Source organism: Garra rufa, chromosome 4, assembly GCF_049309525.1.
Source record: "Garra rufa chromosome 4, GarRuf1.0, whole genome shotgun sequence".
Taxonomy (NCBI): Eukaryota; Metazoa; Chordata; class Actinopteri; order Cypriniformes; family Cyprinidae; genus Garra; species Garra rufa.
Window position 1 is genome coordinate 1,761,553 of NC_133364.1, and position 17,583 is coordinate 1,779,135.

At 33.1% G+C, this 17,583-nt stretch overlaps 2 protein-coding genes across 3 annotated transcripts in view; one reads left to right on the forward strand and one right to left on the reverse strand.

Annotated features, from left to right (window-relative positions):
- Positions 1–98, forward strand: part of ptpro (protein tyrosine phosphatase receptor type O) — a 59,515-nt gene extending 59,417 nt beyond the window's left edge. For both annotated transcript variants that reach the window (XM_073838010.1, XM_073838011.1), the window contains one exon: positions 1–98. This exon is cut by the window's left edge and continues 964 nt beyond it. The gene's annotated coding sequence lies outside the window, so the exon portion shown is untranslated.
- Positions 99–6,075: 5,977 nt separating this feature from the next.
- On the reverse strand, positions 6,076–17,353 carry naga (N-acetylgalactosaminidase, alpha). Its single transcript, XM_073838078.1, has 9 exons — positions 17,228–17,353; positions 15,549–15,715; positions 12,930–13,070; positions 12,637–12,848; positions 9,955–10,049; positions 9,728–9,889; positions 8,572–8,769; positions 7,245–7,385; positions 6,076–7,156 (listed from the first exon to the last, which is right to left on the reverse strand). The coding sequence occupies exons 2-9, from the start codon at positions 15,701–15,703 to the stop codon at positions 6,944–6,946; spliced, it is 1,317 nt and encodes a 438-aa protein (XP_073694179.1). The 5' UTR covers positions 15,704–15,715; positions 17,228–17,353; the 3' UTR covers positions 6,076–6,943.
- Between the last annotated feature and the right edge of the window lie 230 nt (positions 17,354–17,583).

A 17,583-nucleotide genomic window follows, 5' to 3' on the forward strand; every position in this document is an offset into this window, starting at 1 on the left:
CGTGTGACTTCAAGTAGCTGAGCAATCCACACTCGCCATCACAGAGGTTTAATGTGTGTTCGTTTGGAAAAAAATAAACGTTTGAGTACGTATTCTTATGAGCTGCAAATGAGTCGTTTTGTGCGATGAACACAGGAACTTCACAAAGCTGCTGTTGTTCTTGCTTATATGCTGTGTTAATCATTTGGAATTATTTGATGTAAAGAAAAATTGATCTAAACTTTATTAAATCAAGGTACAGTTACTTGAGACACAAGATGACTTAAAATATTGATTCTTAAAAAAAAAATATATATGCAGTGTTGGGGAAAGTTACTTTTAAAAGTAATGCATTACAATATTGAGTTACTCCCTAAAAAGTAACTAATTACGTTACTTAGTTACTTTTTATGGGAAGTAATGTGTTATGTTACTTTTGCGTTACTTTTTAAATCTGGGCAGGGCTTGCTTGTTTCAAATATAAAAAGTTCTATTTTTGTCAAATGTAAAAGGCCTTTTCACCCCAAAAGCCTCAGGCTTAGAGAAAAGTAAATTGAGGTCTGTACAGTAGACCGCAGAAGAACAAATCAACTCTTGAGCAATAAAAAAAGGAAAACAAATGTTAGATTATCTTGAGTAATTTTTGCTTATTAGTATGGATGAATTGGATCATCGAAGGACATATTTGTTTTATTTAACATATTTAATTACTGCAGGTTTGTGTTGAATTTGACTGTTTTTATTCATTTTGAAGAACACTGGATCTGTTTTTTTAGTGAGTGAGATGAATTAATGCATGTTCAAATTTATTCTAGAACTAAAGGAACATCTTACTCACAATTTCTCTCAACATGAGGACAGGAGAGCTTTTAATCAATAAATGAGGGAAAAAAGTAACTTAGATATTTTCTTGTCAATTAAAAAGGAATGCTTTACTTTACTAGTTACTTTAAAGCTACTTGTGTTACTTGTAATCGGTTACCCCCAACACTGTATGTATCTATATATATATATATATATATATATATATATATATATATATATATATATATATAATTTTTTTTTTTTTTTTTAAGTTTATAATAAAAAAAATGCCAATGGGGTCAAAATAAACTTTTGTGGGAAAAAACATCAGTAGCTTTTTCAGACCTCATTAGTAGATATCTGTTTTTGTTTTTAGCTTAAAATCACTTGAATTTGATCTTTAAAAAAAAAACATATCTTTAGTCATTTTGTATCTCCAGTAAATGTATCTTGTTTTAAAAATGTTTAGATATATCTAGACAAAAATACTTAAGAAAAGCATACTTTTTGCAGTGTGCTACCTTTAAGTATCTGTGAGATATGGTCAATTTGTAATTTATTTTTGTTGCAGAACATTTAAATACATAAATTAACAAAAAGAAACATGTATACTGGAAATACACACACAGCAAAATAAACATATCAAAAGTCACATATACTCCTACAAATCCAGTATTGTCAAAATGTAATTGTATTACAGCAGAGGAAGTAATGATAGCGTGACATTGACGCCCATGTGCACACGTGACCAAATATGGCAGCAGGTAGCGCGCACGTGTTTCCAGGTATGAACCAGGTGAGCGACACAAAGGTAAGTGTCAATGTGAACCTTTTTTATTTTTATTTTAGTCTATGATGTGAACGTTAACAGGCAGCTGTGGGTTTCATACATTTCGTTGTTTGCACCGTTTGTGTGTATTAATAAAAAAAAAAATCTTGATCTGTTTGATTGATTGTTTAATTTGATGGAGTGTGATTGGGCCAGGACTGTCTATTTGTATTTGAAAACACATTTTGAGTTCAGATTTTTGAATATAAATTACAAAATGCGCTATAGGTTTAAGATACAAAATGCTTTAAAGCAGTGATGGAAGAAATTAATAATTTCGAAACTTTGAATCAATTGAACCATAAAATGATTCAGTGTTTCGAAACGCCACACGCCGGTGACACCTGCTGGTGAAATAGTGTAAATGCAGCAAAATCTCAGGCCAAAACACGCATAAAAACAGCAAACGTTTTGTTTGAAGTATAATATATTAATTGGAATTAACAAACTATAAAATAGCATTAAATACGAAGTGTTTATAATATGTGATCCTGGAGCACCAAACCAGTCTTAAGTAGCAATAGCCAAAAATACATTGTAAAGACAAAATGATCACTTTTTCTTTTATGGCAAAAATCATTAGGATATTAAGTAAAGATCATGTTCCATGAAGATATTTGGTAAATTTCCTACCATAAATATATCAAACATTAATTGATTAGTAATATGCATTGCTAAGAACTGCGCTTGGACAACTTTAAAGGCGATTTTCTCAATATTTAGATATGTTTGCACCCTCATATTCCAGATTTTCAAATAGTTGTATCTCAGCCAAATATTGTCCTATCCTAACAAACCATACATCAATGAAAAGCTTATTTATTCATGTCAATTTTTCGTTTCTGCTCCAGACAAACCTGGGTTGATGTTTTTTTTTTTTTTTAAATGACCCTTATGATGGTTTTGTGGTCCACGTTCTTTTATTCATTTTCAGGACTTCTTTTGTTTGTTTTGGGGGGATTTGTCTAAACAGACCAGTAAGAGACTTTTTCATTTTACTTGAACAAATATTTCTAATTAAAAATGTCAACAAATTTGTGTAAAACTGATCCAAAATCGCAGTGATTAACAGGTTTATTGAGATCATCGCCCCCCAGCGGCCAAACATTGAAATTTCGAAACAGTTGTGACGTAAGCGCGATAACTGAAACCACGTGACACGTTCGAAACAAATGATTCAGGCAGGTTTCGAAACTTCGCGAAGCAATACTTCAAAATTAACCTCCACTACCTTCAAGACATTTGTTTAAACTGCGAGAAAGTTTTAAAAGAATCTTTCGAAACACAGCTTCATGAAGGTTCAAAACTTTAAATCTATTGTTTTGAATCAGTGAATCGGAAAAAAAACTTTGATCCAAAGTAAAAAACAATAAAACTTTGATTCAAAGTTTTTTCTGGTGAACCAGTGGTTTTAACTAGTGATGGGAGAAACTAACTTTTTTTGAAGCTTCGAATCTTTTGAACCAATTGCTTCACAAAATGATTCAGTGTTTCGAAACGCCACACGCTGGTGACGCCTGCTGGACAAAAGATGCAAATGCAACTAAAACTCGAGCTAAAACATGCATACAGCTTTTAAACCCCCATTGCAAATCTTTTATTAAAAGTAAAAAGCATCAAATGCAATAAAATGGCAATAAATATAAAGTGTCTGTATAATATGTGGTTTTTAAAATATTTTATATTAACTTTTTTTTTGGAGAGGTTGTATATAGAGGCCAGTAAGAGACTATTAACTACTTCTCAACCTTTCAATTACACAAATGTTTAGTTAAAATGTCTACAAATTGATGAAACTGATCTGAGATCAGGTAAAAAACCATAGACGCAGTATAACTCAATAATTCATGGGTTTACAGAGATTATCATTCGCCCCCTAACGACAAACCACTGAAATTTCGAAAAGGTTATAATGTTTACTGAAATCATGTGACTTTGGCAGTTCGCTCAGTGTTTCGAAACCAAGTGTAACAAACAAGTCCTGAAAAGTGAAGCTAAAAGTTTTCGATCGCCCCCCGGTGGCTGGCTGCAGTACAGGTCCTAAACCCCGCCCTCTCCATGTAATCTAATGGGACGTGAGCCAAATTAAATAATCGAATTACACTTCAAATATTTTTTTTCCAAAGATGGTTTCCATCATGTGAGGTAGTTCTTATAATGCTTATTCATGTTCAATTGTTCGTTTTTCTAATAAGTTTGCTTTTAGGTAGTTATTTAATGTTATAAAAACGGGGTGTGGTGTCATGATTGTGATCTTGTGATTGGGTCTGTGGGAGTTTGGGCGGGACTTTGATGCCGCGGCTCCGCCTCATGACTTTTCTATAGTGAAATGAAGCGGAGATGCGTCGTCCATGTTCAAAACAAATGATTTACAACAGTTTCGAAGCTTTGCGAAGCAGTACTTCAAAAGTAACCTCCACTACCTTCAAGACATTTGTTTAAACTGCAAGAATACCTTTTAAAGTATCTTTCAAAACGCTGCTTCAAGAAGGTTTGAAACTTTGAATTAATTGTTTTGAATCGGTGAATCGAACTGGCCAAGTCATGTGATTACAACAAACGATGCATCGTTACCTCATACCGATAATTCCTTGCTAGCAGACCTTTGATCCTAAGTTTTTTTCTAACGAAACCAGTGGTTTTAACTAGTGATGGGAAAAACGAACCTTATCGAAGATTCGAATCATTTGAACCAATTATTTCGCAAAATGATTCAGTGTTTCGAAGCGCTCGAGACGCAACACGCTAGTGACGCCTGCTGGTAAAAAAATGTAAATGCGACAAACTCAGGATAAAACGTATAAAACAGCTTTTAATAATAATAATAAAAAAGTATAAATGAAGTGTCTGTATAATATATGGTTTTTAAAATATTTATACTAATTTGCAGGGCTTGTTTTGTTTGTTTTATGGAGAGCTTGCAAGCAACATGTATATAATGGCCTTTTAATTACACAAACGTCTCGTTACAATGCCTACAAATGGCTGAAACTGATCTGAGATCAGGTAAAAACCATAGACGCTGTTTTCGATCGCCCCCAACGACAAATCATTAAAATTACGAAACGTTTCGGAACGGTTATGACGTCATGAAGCCTCGTTTACTCAAATCACGTGACTTTGTCAGTTTGATACGCGCCCAGAACAACTATTTTGAAACAAATGACCAAAGTCTATAGAATACCCAAGACATGTCACTCGTATAGTTTTGAATGGGGGAAAATGCAACGCTCATTATGGCCGCGAAGCCCCGCCTTCTTAGTTAAAGAGCCAATTGTTGATTAGTAAAGTCAGCGCGTCGCTGCAGCTGCCTTTAGAAGTCCCAGTTGCTATAGAAACAATCTGTGCACTAGACGTGTGCTCAGTACTGCGCATGCGCACTGGCTGATCTAGCAGGAAAAAATAAACGTTTTTTTAACGCTATTGGAGCTCAAGGAACCATATTTATGGGGCAATTCTTGTCCGATTTCATTGGTGATTTCAAATATGAAATTTAATCGTAAGCTTGGTGAACAGTTTTGGAGAATTTGATGTTTCCCCATTCAAAGAGCTGCACTTGCATGCCCGAGAGGCGTTTCAAAGATGGCCGCCGAGTGACATGACTGGCCCTAAAGGGACTTTGAAATGATTCACAAAAGTTTCGAAGCTTCACGAAGCAATGATTCGAAAGCGCCATCGCTAGTTTATTGTTTATTGTCTAAAAAGTGGCCTGATTAGCCATGTCCTCAAATAAAACACACAAAACAAGCACTGAAATGCAAAAGTTCAGAAATTGTACAGACACCCTTCATATTTAATGTTTTGATTCTACTGGGTGGACTGCACGTTAATGGAATCATTTGCTATTGCTTTGTAAAAGGTGTCATTATCAATTATCTTTAATAATATATCAGAGTGTTACACGGTGGTTTGTGTTCTCGCTGTAATGACAGCGTTTGTCCAACAGGTGGAGCCAGACTCTATTGTCAGAGTCACTGATTCCTTCTGTCAAATAGCTGGCTGAATTAATTCAGAGTTCTGCTATTACTCGACTCGACCCACGAGCTCGTTATTAATGTTCTACTGAAGCTTCTGAATCATTGAGTGTTTAAATATGAGTGTATTTAAATGGTGTTCATTATCAGAGCGTTTCGGCGCATGCGCGTCACTGCCGCCTGATGGATACACGGTGGATACAATTATTTGACAAATTTGATTTTGGAGCATTAAAAGTGACAGTCAAAGCTATGAAATCTTTCAGATGTATTGTTAAAATAAAGTAAATATGTAAATCAGCACAGAGGCAACTAGTAAAGAAGAATAAATGTCATCAGGTTGAGCAGTAACTGCTGAAAAACTCATTTTTTTAAGACTTCTAGTCAATTTGATTAATATTAATATTAACATTTATTCAGATTATTTTTTTTTTAAATGCATTTCAAAACTAGCTCAGGAACAAAATCAATAAGATCCAACAGACTATCTGAAACGGACATCATTAACATGAGTTTTATTATCTTACTATGTTTAAATTGTAGTTTAACCCTCAAGAATGTGTGCATCAGAAACTTTATGGGACACTTCCACACCCAAAGGTGAGCGACTGATGGGTGTTTTTTGGTCTTTTACACTCATACTCACTCTTTAAAGTGTTTATTTGAGTTTAGAAACAGTAGTGCACAGGAACAAATGCATCATAATTTGAACATCTCAATTTCTACAAGCTGAAATGACTCAAATGTGCAAAAATGATATGATATTGTTAGCAGGCATCAGTGCAAAAACATTGAATTGCATCCAAAAGCACTTCATACTATGGAAGCACGTTTCCACCACTAAATTGAAATAATAAAAAAAAGGATATTGTGAATTATCTCACAATTGCATGATATAAACTTGCAATTCTTAAAAATAAAGTCACAATTCCAAGCTATAATATCAGAATTCTGATTTATAAACATATATAAACTTGCAATTCTTGGAACATATTAGTCTTTTTTTTTTTTTCTCCTCAGAACTTGACTTTATAACTCGCAACTGTGTTTATACCTCACAGTTCTGAGAAAAAAAAAGTCAGAATTGAGAGACAAAAGTCAGAATCGCTAGATAAAAAGTCACAATTACCTTTTTTAATTTTTATTTATTCAGTGGCAGAAATGGGCTTCCATATCATACAGTAGTAAAATGTAAACAAAAAAAAAATCAACATTGAGTAGAAACAGTCCTAAAAAAAATTACAAGAAAACTTTTTATAAAAAGAAATCAAGTGATTGTAGGCACGTTTGATTGGCTAAATGTCCCTGAGTGCGTAATTGATTCCTGAGGGGCGGAGCCGCCTTAAACCAATCCGGTTCAAAGCATCAGAGGGGCGTCGACCTCATTAGCATGTTTATGGAACTTTGGCCCAATCAGCCTCTCGCTGAAACGCCCAGGCCCCGCCTCCTTCTGCCACTCGGCTATTGGAGTGACGTACCACATGACCGCACCGGACGGGTTGATGGACACGGAGAACTCTGTGCTGTCCTTCAGATCAGGCAACAGCTTCTCTGAAAACACGTCATACACCTGACAGACAGACAGACAGACAGATGCTGTGTAAGTGATGGAGTGTCTGCGTTTCATCTGAGGTGTTTGTGTGTTTCTGAATGCTTACCTGATAGCTTCCAGCTTTATAGTTGAGCGTCTTTAGATTTGTCACGTAGCGATACGGCATATCTGACCTCCTGCTGAAGAACACCAGAGCGCTGGATCCTTTATTTAGAGGACGCCAGAACACCTCGATCCTGCTCTTCTCCTGACACAAACACAGCAGAAGCAATGGAAATGAGTGCTTTCAAAACAGTGCAAAAAACATGAAAAGAAATAATAATAATCAACTAATTAGTACATTATAATGATTAATAAATTACTAACTTTTAAAATAACAAATATTTAAAAAATAGTAAAAATAAATGTGTAACAAAATATTTTTCAAATAATATTTTACATGCATTTCTAATAAAATTACTTTTTTTATAATACAAACCTCCACTTATTCTGTGAAAACATGTTAAAATATTTATTAAAAATATAACTAAATACATTTAAACTAATTTAAATGCCTTTAAAATAATTGAAATGACTTAATAATACAATAATTATTAATAAATAACTACATTTTAAAATAATAACAAATTAAATGTGTAATAAAATACCATATTTTCCAATTAATTTTAACATGTATTTTTTTTTTAATAAAATAACTTTTTCACAATTCAAACTCTCACTTTATCCGAGAAAACTTAAATAATAAATGTTATAATAAATTAAAAAAATTTAACTAAATATTTAAAATAATTGCAAAATAACTTCAAAAGAATTAAAATGACTAAATAATACAATTATAATTATTAATAAATTACATTTTAAAATAATAATAACAAATATTAAATATGTATCAAAATACATTAGATGTATTTTTTAAAATAAAATTACTTTTTCACAGTACAAACTTCCACTTGATCTGTGCTTTCCAAACAGTGCAAAAAATATGAAAATAAATTAAGATTAAACTAATTACTAAAATATAATCAGTTAATTATAGTGAGCAATAAAGTACTATATTTTTGTATACTAAACATAATAATTAAAATAAATTAAAATAGTGTGACATAACGCCATAATTATTAAAACAAAATTCAAAATAATAAAAATCAACAAATAATACAGTATTTAACCCTAACAGCTATTAGAGTAAATAGAAACAAAAAAATATTATATAATATTGATATAATTAAAAATCATATTCCATAAGCATGAAAATAAAACTATATTAATATTAATAGAAAATTATAGAAACTAATTTATTACAAAAATATTTAAATCACTAAAAAAAGTTAAATTAATAAAAAAAATAAAAAAAAATTAAATGGGGGTCCTCGCACAAGGATGATAATATTTGGTCTTTTAACACTGAAACACCTGCTTTACAGACGTCTCACCTTGATCAGGCGTTTGCCCTGGATGCCCAAGGGGTCCTGATTGATGGCGATGGCGATTTTGTTCTGCAGGATTGCGCGAGCGCCGCTGCTGATCGTACGCAGATCGTTAGACATGAAGAGAGGCGCGGCCATGATCGCCCACAGAGCCATCTGAGAACGTGATTGGTCCATGCTGAGACCGAAGTCTCCAATGATCAGCTGAGGATCAGACAAACCAGCAGAAATCATGAGTAAACAGTTTCTTAAAATAAAAAAAAAATAAAAAAACTGAATCAGCAAAACCACATATTGAAATTATTTAAAATAAAAAATAAAATAAAATATAAATAAGGAATAAAATAAAATAATACAGATTTTTTTTCTCACATGTCTGGATCGTTTTACTAAATAAAAACTAAAATAAAAACAGAAATTTAAATGAATCCTAAACAACAATAATTAAAAAAAATCTATTAATTTAAATCTAAATGATAGTAATATTAAAAAACTAACAGAACTGGCAAAACCACATATTGAAATGTAAAAAAACAAGATATTAAAATAAAAATATAAATACAGAATAAAATACAATTTTAAAAACTACAGAATACAGAATCTTTTTTTTTTTTTTTCACCATGTCTGGGGTCTTTCCACTAAATAAAAACTAAAACTGAACTAAAATAAAAACAGAAATTAAAATGAATCCTAAACTGTAATTTAACAAAAAAATCTATTCATTTAACCCTAAAAAAACAGAATTGGCAAAAGCAAATATTAAAATGATTAAAAATAACAACAATAATAACAAAATAAAATATGGAATAAAATAAAACTATAAAAACTACACATAATACAGAATATTTTTTTCACTATGTCTGGGTCGTTTCACTAAATAAAAACTAAAACTGAACTAAAATAGAAACAGAAATTAAAATGAATCCTAAACAGCTATAATTAGTTTTTTTTTTTTTTTAAATCTATTAATTTAAACCTAAATAATAGTAATATTTAAAAAAAAAAACTAACAAAATTGGCAAAAGCACATATTGAAATGATTAAAAAAAACTTTTTTAAATAAAATACGGAATAAAATAAAAATATAACAACTACACAAAATATAGAACCATTTTATTTATTAATTTATTTGAATAAATACTGTTCTTTAAAGGATCTCACCATGTCGGGGTCGTTCCACTGTCCCGGTCCGGCGGCGGGCTGCAGGACGTCCTGATTATCAAAGAACCAGTCGACGATGCTCAGCACACTGTCCCACGAGTCCTGGATGTCATCATAGTTCCTCCACAAATTACAGATCTGACCCAGCAGCGTGTAGTTCACCTGAGACAGCATTACATTACTATCACATCACATCACATGACTTCCAATGGCTGCTTTCAACTCACTTTTGGCGGGAGACCACCCTGGTAGGCGGGCCAACTGCAGGAGTAGCCAATGGGACGGCCCGTAGCGTTGAGGGCCTTTGACATCATTGGGTAGCCTGGATTTAGAAAGAAATAAAAATAGAATAAAATGAAAATACAATACAAATAATATCAGATGTTGAAAAAATAGATACTCTTTCTTTAATGCCAATTTGTAGAGATGTTTGCAGAATTGTGAAATAAAAAGTCAGAATTGTGAGATGAGAATTTTTTTTTTAGTCATTTTTTTACTATCATAGGTTATGGAAAGTTGTTTCCGCCACTGAATCCATTTTTTTTTTTAAATTGCGAGGAAACAATTCTGAATTGTGAGATACAAAGTCGTAACTGTAACAAAAAACTTGCAAACTCACAATTCTGACTTTATTTCTTGCAATTGTGGCTTTACATCCCACAATTCTGAGTTTTTGTCTCAGAATTGCATCACAGAAACTCGCAATTCTGATTTTTTTTCAATTGCAAGAAATAGTCAGAATTGTGAGATTTAAACTCAAAATTACAAGGAAAAAAGTCAATTGTGAGATTAAAAAGTCAGAATTACAAGACCTAGACTTGAAATTGTGAGGAAAAAAATTCCAAAATTTGAATTAAAAAGTCAGAATTGTGAGATGAGAATTTTTTTTTTAGTCATTTTTTTACTATCATAGGTTATGGAAAGTTGTTTCCGCTACTGAATCCTTTTTTTTTTTTTTTTTTTAAAGGTTATTGCAACTCGCAATTCTGACTTTTTTGTACTCAGAATTGTGAGATATAAACTTGCAATTCTGTGAACATATCAGTCTTTTTTTCTTCTCAGAACTGGATTTTCTAACTCACAATTGTGAGAAAAAGTCAGAAATGCAAGATACAAAGTCGCAATAGCAACCAAAAAACTGGAAAACTCACAATTCTGACTTTATTTCTTGCAATTCTGACTTTATAACTCGCAATTGTGTGTTTATATCTCAGTTCTGAGAAAAACAGTCAGACTTGCGAGATGTAAACTTAAAATTGCAAGGAAAAAAATTGAGATTAAAAAATCTGAATTGCAAGATACAAATTTGCAATTGCAAGGAAAAAAACTTGCAAACTTGCAGTTCTGACTTTATGTATTGCAAATGTGAGCAATTCTGACTATAACTCGCAATTGTACATATATATCTCAGTTCTAAGAAAAATTGCGATTCTGAGTCAGAATTTATGACGCAATTCTAAGAAAAAAGATCAGAATTGCAAGAAGTAAACTCGAAATTGAGGAAAAAAATCTAAATTTCAAGATACAAAGTCGCTATTGCAAGAAAAAAACTCGTAAACTCGCAATTCTGACTTTATAACTCACAATTGTGCATGTATATCGCGGTTCTGAGAAAAATAGTCAGAATTGTGAGATTTAAACTCGAAATTGTGAGCAAAAAAAGTCAGAATTGTGAGGGGGGTTTAGATTTTGAAAAAATTGAATTGTGAGATGTAAACTTTAGAATTGCGAGGAAAAAAGTATTTTGTATTTTGCAATTCAAGAAAAAAAAACTTGCAAACTCACAATTCTGAATATTTCTTGCAATTGAAAATTGAAAAATGTCAGAATTGCGAGTTTATACGATCCAATTCTGAGGAAAAAAAAGGTAGAATTGTGAGATAAATAGTCAGAATTGTGAGATGTAAACTTGAAATTGCGAGAAAACAATTCTGAATTGTGAGATACAAAGTCGTAACTGCAACAAAAAACTTGCAAACTCACAATTCTGACTTTATTTCTTGCAATTGTGGCTTTACATCCCACAATTCTGACTTTTTGTCTCAGAATTGCATCATAGAAACTCGCAATTCTGATTTTTTTTTTCAATTTTCAATTGCAAGAAATAGTCAGAATTGTGAGATGTAAACTTGAAATTACAAGGAAAAAAGTCAATTGTGAGATAAAAAGTCAGAATTACAAGACCTAGACTTGAAATTGTGAGGAAAAAATTCCAAAATTTGAATTAAAAAGTCAGAATTGTGAGAAAGTCAGAATTGCAAGACATAAACTTGAAATTCGAAAAAAAAAGTCAGAATTGCGAGATGTAAACTCAAAATTGCAAGGAAAAAAATTGTAACAAGTCGCGATAATCTTTTTTTTGTATTTTTTGAGTTTGGGAAACAGGCTTCCAGAATCATTGTACAGAACAACAAGCATAATAAAGAATAAAATGAATAAAAATAAAGGTAAAGAAATTGAAAAAAAAGGACACAATTACAAAATACAGAATAAATATTTACTAAATTAACTACACATTTGAAAAAATATTTAAATATTACATTACAGATGTGCGCTATTTTATAAATGTAGATTCAAAAGTGTTGCCAAATGATGATTAACCGATGTTATGCAACTAAAACATAATTTTTTCCTCTCACGATAAGTCATGGCAATAGATTTTTGTGTGATTTTGGCTATATTTAATCGAATGTGACCTATAAATGTGAAAGAAACATTTCCATTGCTGTTTTGTAAAATATTCCTTTTTGGAATTGCCTGAAAAGCCACCTCATGTGAGCATAAAAACGTTTTTGCGATATATGGGAGTTTTGCGCCATTGAGCCGTTTCCATTAGGTGTATTTTCAGTGATAATGGAAACGCAGCTAGCGACTGATGGAAAGTGGAGCGGCTGTGTTGTGTGTCTGACCTTGTTCCTGATAGGACGAGTTTGAGTAGCAGCCGTCCAGCTTCAGCATGTCGATGCCCCAGTCCGCAAAGGTCTGCGCGTCCGTCTGCACCGTGTCCAGCGTGGTTCCCGGATATCCTCCGCAGGTGTGAGTGCCCATGTCTCCGTAGATGCCCAGCTTCAGGCCGCGGTCGTGGACGTACTGCGCCAGATGAGCGATGCCCTGCGGGAACCTGCGGGACACATCGGGTAAAGCTAGAACGCATTCACACACACACTGCTGCTGTCAGGGGTCAGGGGTCAGGGGTCAGCACCTCTTGGGGTCGGCCTGCAGTCGGCCCTGACCGTCTCTCTGCATTGAAGCCCAGCAGTCGTCGATGTTGATGTAGACGTATCCCAGCTCTCTCCAGCCGTCCTCCGACAGTCTGTCAGCCATATCTGTGAACAGCTTCTCACTGACAAGAACAGCAGAATCATGATCTACAGTTCAATTATTACTGAGAATGTTCAAATCAGCCTAGACTCTTTAAACTCATAACACTAAACTACCTAATTATGCTAACAACATGCTAATCATGCAAACAACACGCTAGTAACATGCTAATCATGCAAACAACACGCTAGTAACATGCTAATCATGCTAACAACACGCTAGTAACATGCTAATCATGTTAACAACACGCTAGTAACATGCTAATCATGCTAACAACACGCTAGTAACATGCTAATCATGTTAACAACACGCTAGTAGCATGCTAATCATGCTAACAACACGCTAGTAACATGCTATTCATTCTAACAACACGCTAGTAAAATACTAAACATGCTAATCATGTTAACAACATGCTAGTAACAGGCTAATCATGCTAACAACACGCTAGTAAAATGCTAACAACACACTAGTAACATGCTAATCACGATAACACGTTAGTAACATGCTTATCATGCTAACAACACGCTAATAACATGCTAATCATGCTAACAACATGCTAGTAACATAGTAATCATGTTAGAATCATGTTAAAAACATGTTAGCAACATGCTAATGAAAAGTTAATCATGTTAACAACATGCTAGTAACAGGCTAATCATGCTAACAACACGCTAGTAAAATGCTAACAACACACTAGTAACATGCTAATCACGCTAACAACACGCTAATAACATGCTAATCATGCTAACAACATGCTAGTAACATAGTAATCATGTTAGAATCATGTTGAAAACATGTTAGCAACATGCTAATGAAAAGTTAATCATGTTAACAACATGCTAGTAACAGGCTAATCATGCTAACAACACGCTAGTAAAATGTTAACAACACACTAGTAACATGCTAATCACGCTAACAACACGTTAGTAACATGCTTATCATGCTAACAACACGTTAATAACATGCTAATCATGCTAACAACATGCTAGTAACATAGTAATCATGTTAGAATCATGTTAAAAACATGTTAGCAACATGCTAATGAAAAGTTAATCATGTTAACAACATGCTAGTAACAGGCTAATCATGCTAATAACACGCTAGTAAAATGCTAGTAACATGCTAATCACGCTAACAACACGTTGGTAACATGCTTATCATGCTAACAACACGCTAATAACATGCTAATCATGCTAACAACATGCTAGTAACATAGTAATCATGTTAGAATCTTGTTAAAAACATGTTAGCAACATGCTAATAAAATGTTAATCATGCTAACAACATGCTAGTAACTTGTTAAGCATGCTAGCACCATGCTAGCGACTAGCTAATCATGCTAGAAACATGTTATCAACATGTTAATCATGTTAAAAACTTGTTACAAACATGTAAGCAACACGTCTAGAATCATGTTAGTAACATGCTTGTCATGTCAGAAACATGTTAGAAACATGTTAATTATGCTAGCCATGTGATATGAACATGTTAATCATGTTAACAACATGTTAGTAACATGCTAATTATGCTAGCTACATGTTAATCATGTTAGAAACTTGGTAATTATGCTAACAGCATGCAAGTAGCTTGTTATTCATGTTAAAATCATGCTAGTAACGTCAAATACGCTAGCCACATATGAACATGCTAATCACGCTAACATGCTAGAAACATGTTAAACATTAGAAGGATGTTGTTAGAGTAACATGCTAATTATGCTAACCACGTGATATTACCATGGTAATCATGCTAACAACATGCTTATCATGCTAACCACGTGTTAGTAACATGTTAAACATGTTAAAATCATGCTAGCAACATGCTAGTCATGCTAATAACTTGTTAATCATGCTAGAATCGTGTTAGAAACATGTTAGCAAAATGCTAGCAACATGTGAATCATGCTAAAACATGATAGTAACTTGCTAATCATGTTATAAACATGCTAACAACATGTTAATCATGCTAGAAACATGTTAGCAACATGCTAGTAACATGCTAATCATGTTAGTAACTTGTTAAGAAAATGTTAAATCATGCTAGCAATACGCTAATTCATGTTAAATCATGCTAACGACATGTTAAGTCGCATTAAATCATGCTAGCAACATGGTAATTCATGCTAAATCATGCTAGCAACTCGGTTAAACCATCTTAAATCAAGGTAGCAACATGGCGATTCATGCTAGAAATGGGATAATAACTTTTGAACTCATCCTAGACGGTTTAAGACTGATTTAAGAATATATATTTTTGAATTTAAATGCAATAAAATAAATTAGAAATGTTGCCTGAGATAAATTTAAGCTGTAGCAGTAAAATCACTAACTATAAATAAATAAAAACATTTTTTTTTTTTAGTATTAATTTCAAGCTAAATGATAGTAATACAGTAAAAACAGAATTAACAAAAGCACATTCTGAAATGATTACAAATATAAAACTAATAATTAAATTAATACAAACAATATCAACCAAAACTGAACTAAAATTGAAATACCTGATGCAGTTGTAAGGGTCGTTCTGACAGTCGATGTCGCAGCGGAAACGCTCCCAGGCTAACCAGCCCATCGGCGGGGTCCTCATCAGACCGTTATCCAGAGCCCAGCTGGCCGTGGAGAACGCCAGAACTAAAAACACTACTGCGTGCTGCATTTCTGAAACACACTTTAATAACATTCTGAGTTATTATATGCATTCCCACTGGGATCAGCACTTATTTGTAATATTGCTACCAAATGAGGCCAGACCAGTGTTGGGTCTAACTAATTATTATTACAGTCATTTGTTACTGTAATTGCATTACTTTTCCTTTGAAAAAATAAAATAAGGGATTACTCTTATGTAACTGAACTTAATACTGAGTATAGACTGTAGAGCATTTATACACAATACAATAGTGGATTTAACATCAGAATTTAAAGTCTAACCTTAAAATGCATGCTTTTTATGTGCCCTTCTCACTTTTAAATTCTTTAGTGAGTTCATAAGAATATTGGTAACACTTTAGTGTCCATTTCTCACTATTGACTAGTTGGTTATTAGCATGAATGTGGGATAATGGCTGATTATCACTTAAAAAGCACATAGTTCTGAATCCTTAATCCTACATAATTCTTAAACTTAGTAAAGTAGTTGTTAAGTATTAATAAGCATTAATTAATTGAGCCAAAATTCTAGTTAAAAGTTAGTAATTGGACCCTAATATAAAGTGTGATCAGAATAATGATCTATTATTTATTTGAAAGAACCATTTGATGTCTGTCCTTGTATGATTAACTTGTTGAGGTTGATTCAGGATGTAGAAAGTAATTAGTAATAAGTAATTAAATACTCTTTTGAGAGAGTAATTTGTAGAGTGATCTAATTAGACTGTTGAAGATGTAATTAGTAACTAGTAATTAATAACTTTTTAGAGTAACTTACTTGCACTTTTACTAAACTCACGTCAAACAAAACCAAAAGTCTGAGAAAGATTAAATCATTCAGTTTTTCTAAATGATGCACACCTAAAATAATAGTAAACTAATACCTGAAGAAACGAAAAAATATATAACTTTAATATTCATTGTTAAATCATTCTAAATAAACTTACAACCGCTGCATGGGACTAATAATGTGACTTTAGAAAACGCAGCAATTTCTCTTTTTATATAGAAAATGCAATGATTGCAGCATGTGTTTGTTTGTGCTGATATCAATATTTCGCAATAATAACTGCTTCATTGAGTGTAGCTGTAAGTTTATTATCTGATGTAAAGTTCATGAGGAAAAACACCTGAAAACACCTGACTGACTGTCACCTGACACACATGACTCACTCACATACATACATATACACACACAAACAGCCATAATCATTCTCTCAGGTCACAGCACACACAATATTATATTTAAAAACACAAACTTATGTATTTAACATCAAAATAGCACAATAAATGAGTAGCACTAATTTTACTTCCTGTTAGACACTTCCTGTTAGAATCCGCGACACTGATATCTATTTGTGTCGCGTAAATCGCATAGAAATAAAAAAGTGCATAGATCTCTGTGTGCATATTCCATGCAATTCGATATTCTATAAAATTGCATTAATCAGAAACTAGCAGAAACTTCCGTGAAACTCAATCATCCTGTAAGTGTTTGTGTTTTATGTCCTGTTACACGCGCGTCACTCACCGGATCCGGATGTTGGATCTTCCCTCAGTCTCTGGATCAGATGTGACTGCTGTCCGTGAGCGGAGCGGCTCGGTTCTGCTGCTGAATACTGCTCTCTTTCTCTCTGTGTTTGTGGATGAATGGATGAATGTGTGTTGTTTGATGCAGCGGGTCATGTGACTGCATTCGTGTCATGTGACGCAGCATCAGCTGGTGTGGAGCAGGAAGTTCCGCATACAGAAAACTTGATAAACTGCACAGACTAGTCTTAAAAGATAGCCATCTAAGTTTTTTCCCTCTATGCAAAAGTTATTTAGTTAACTTATTCAAACCAGTTACATAAAAGCGCAGGTTGTTCTAATTTGAAGCCGAAAAGA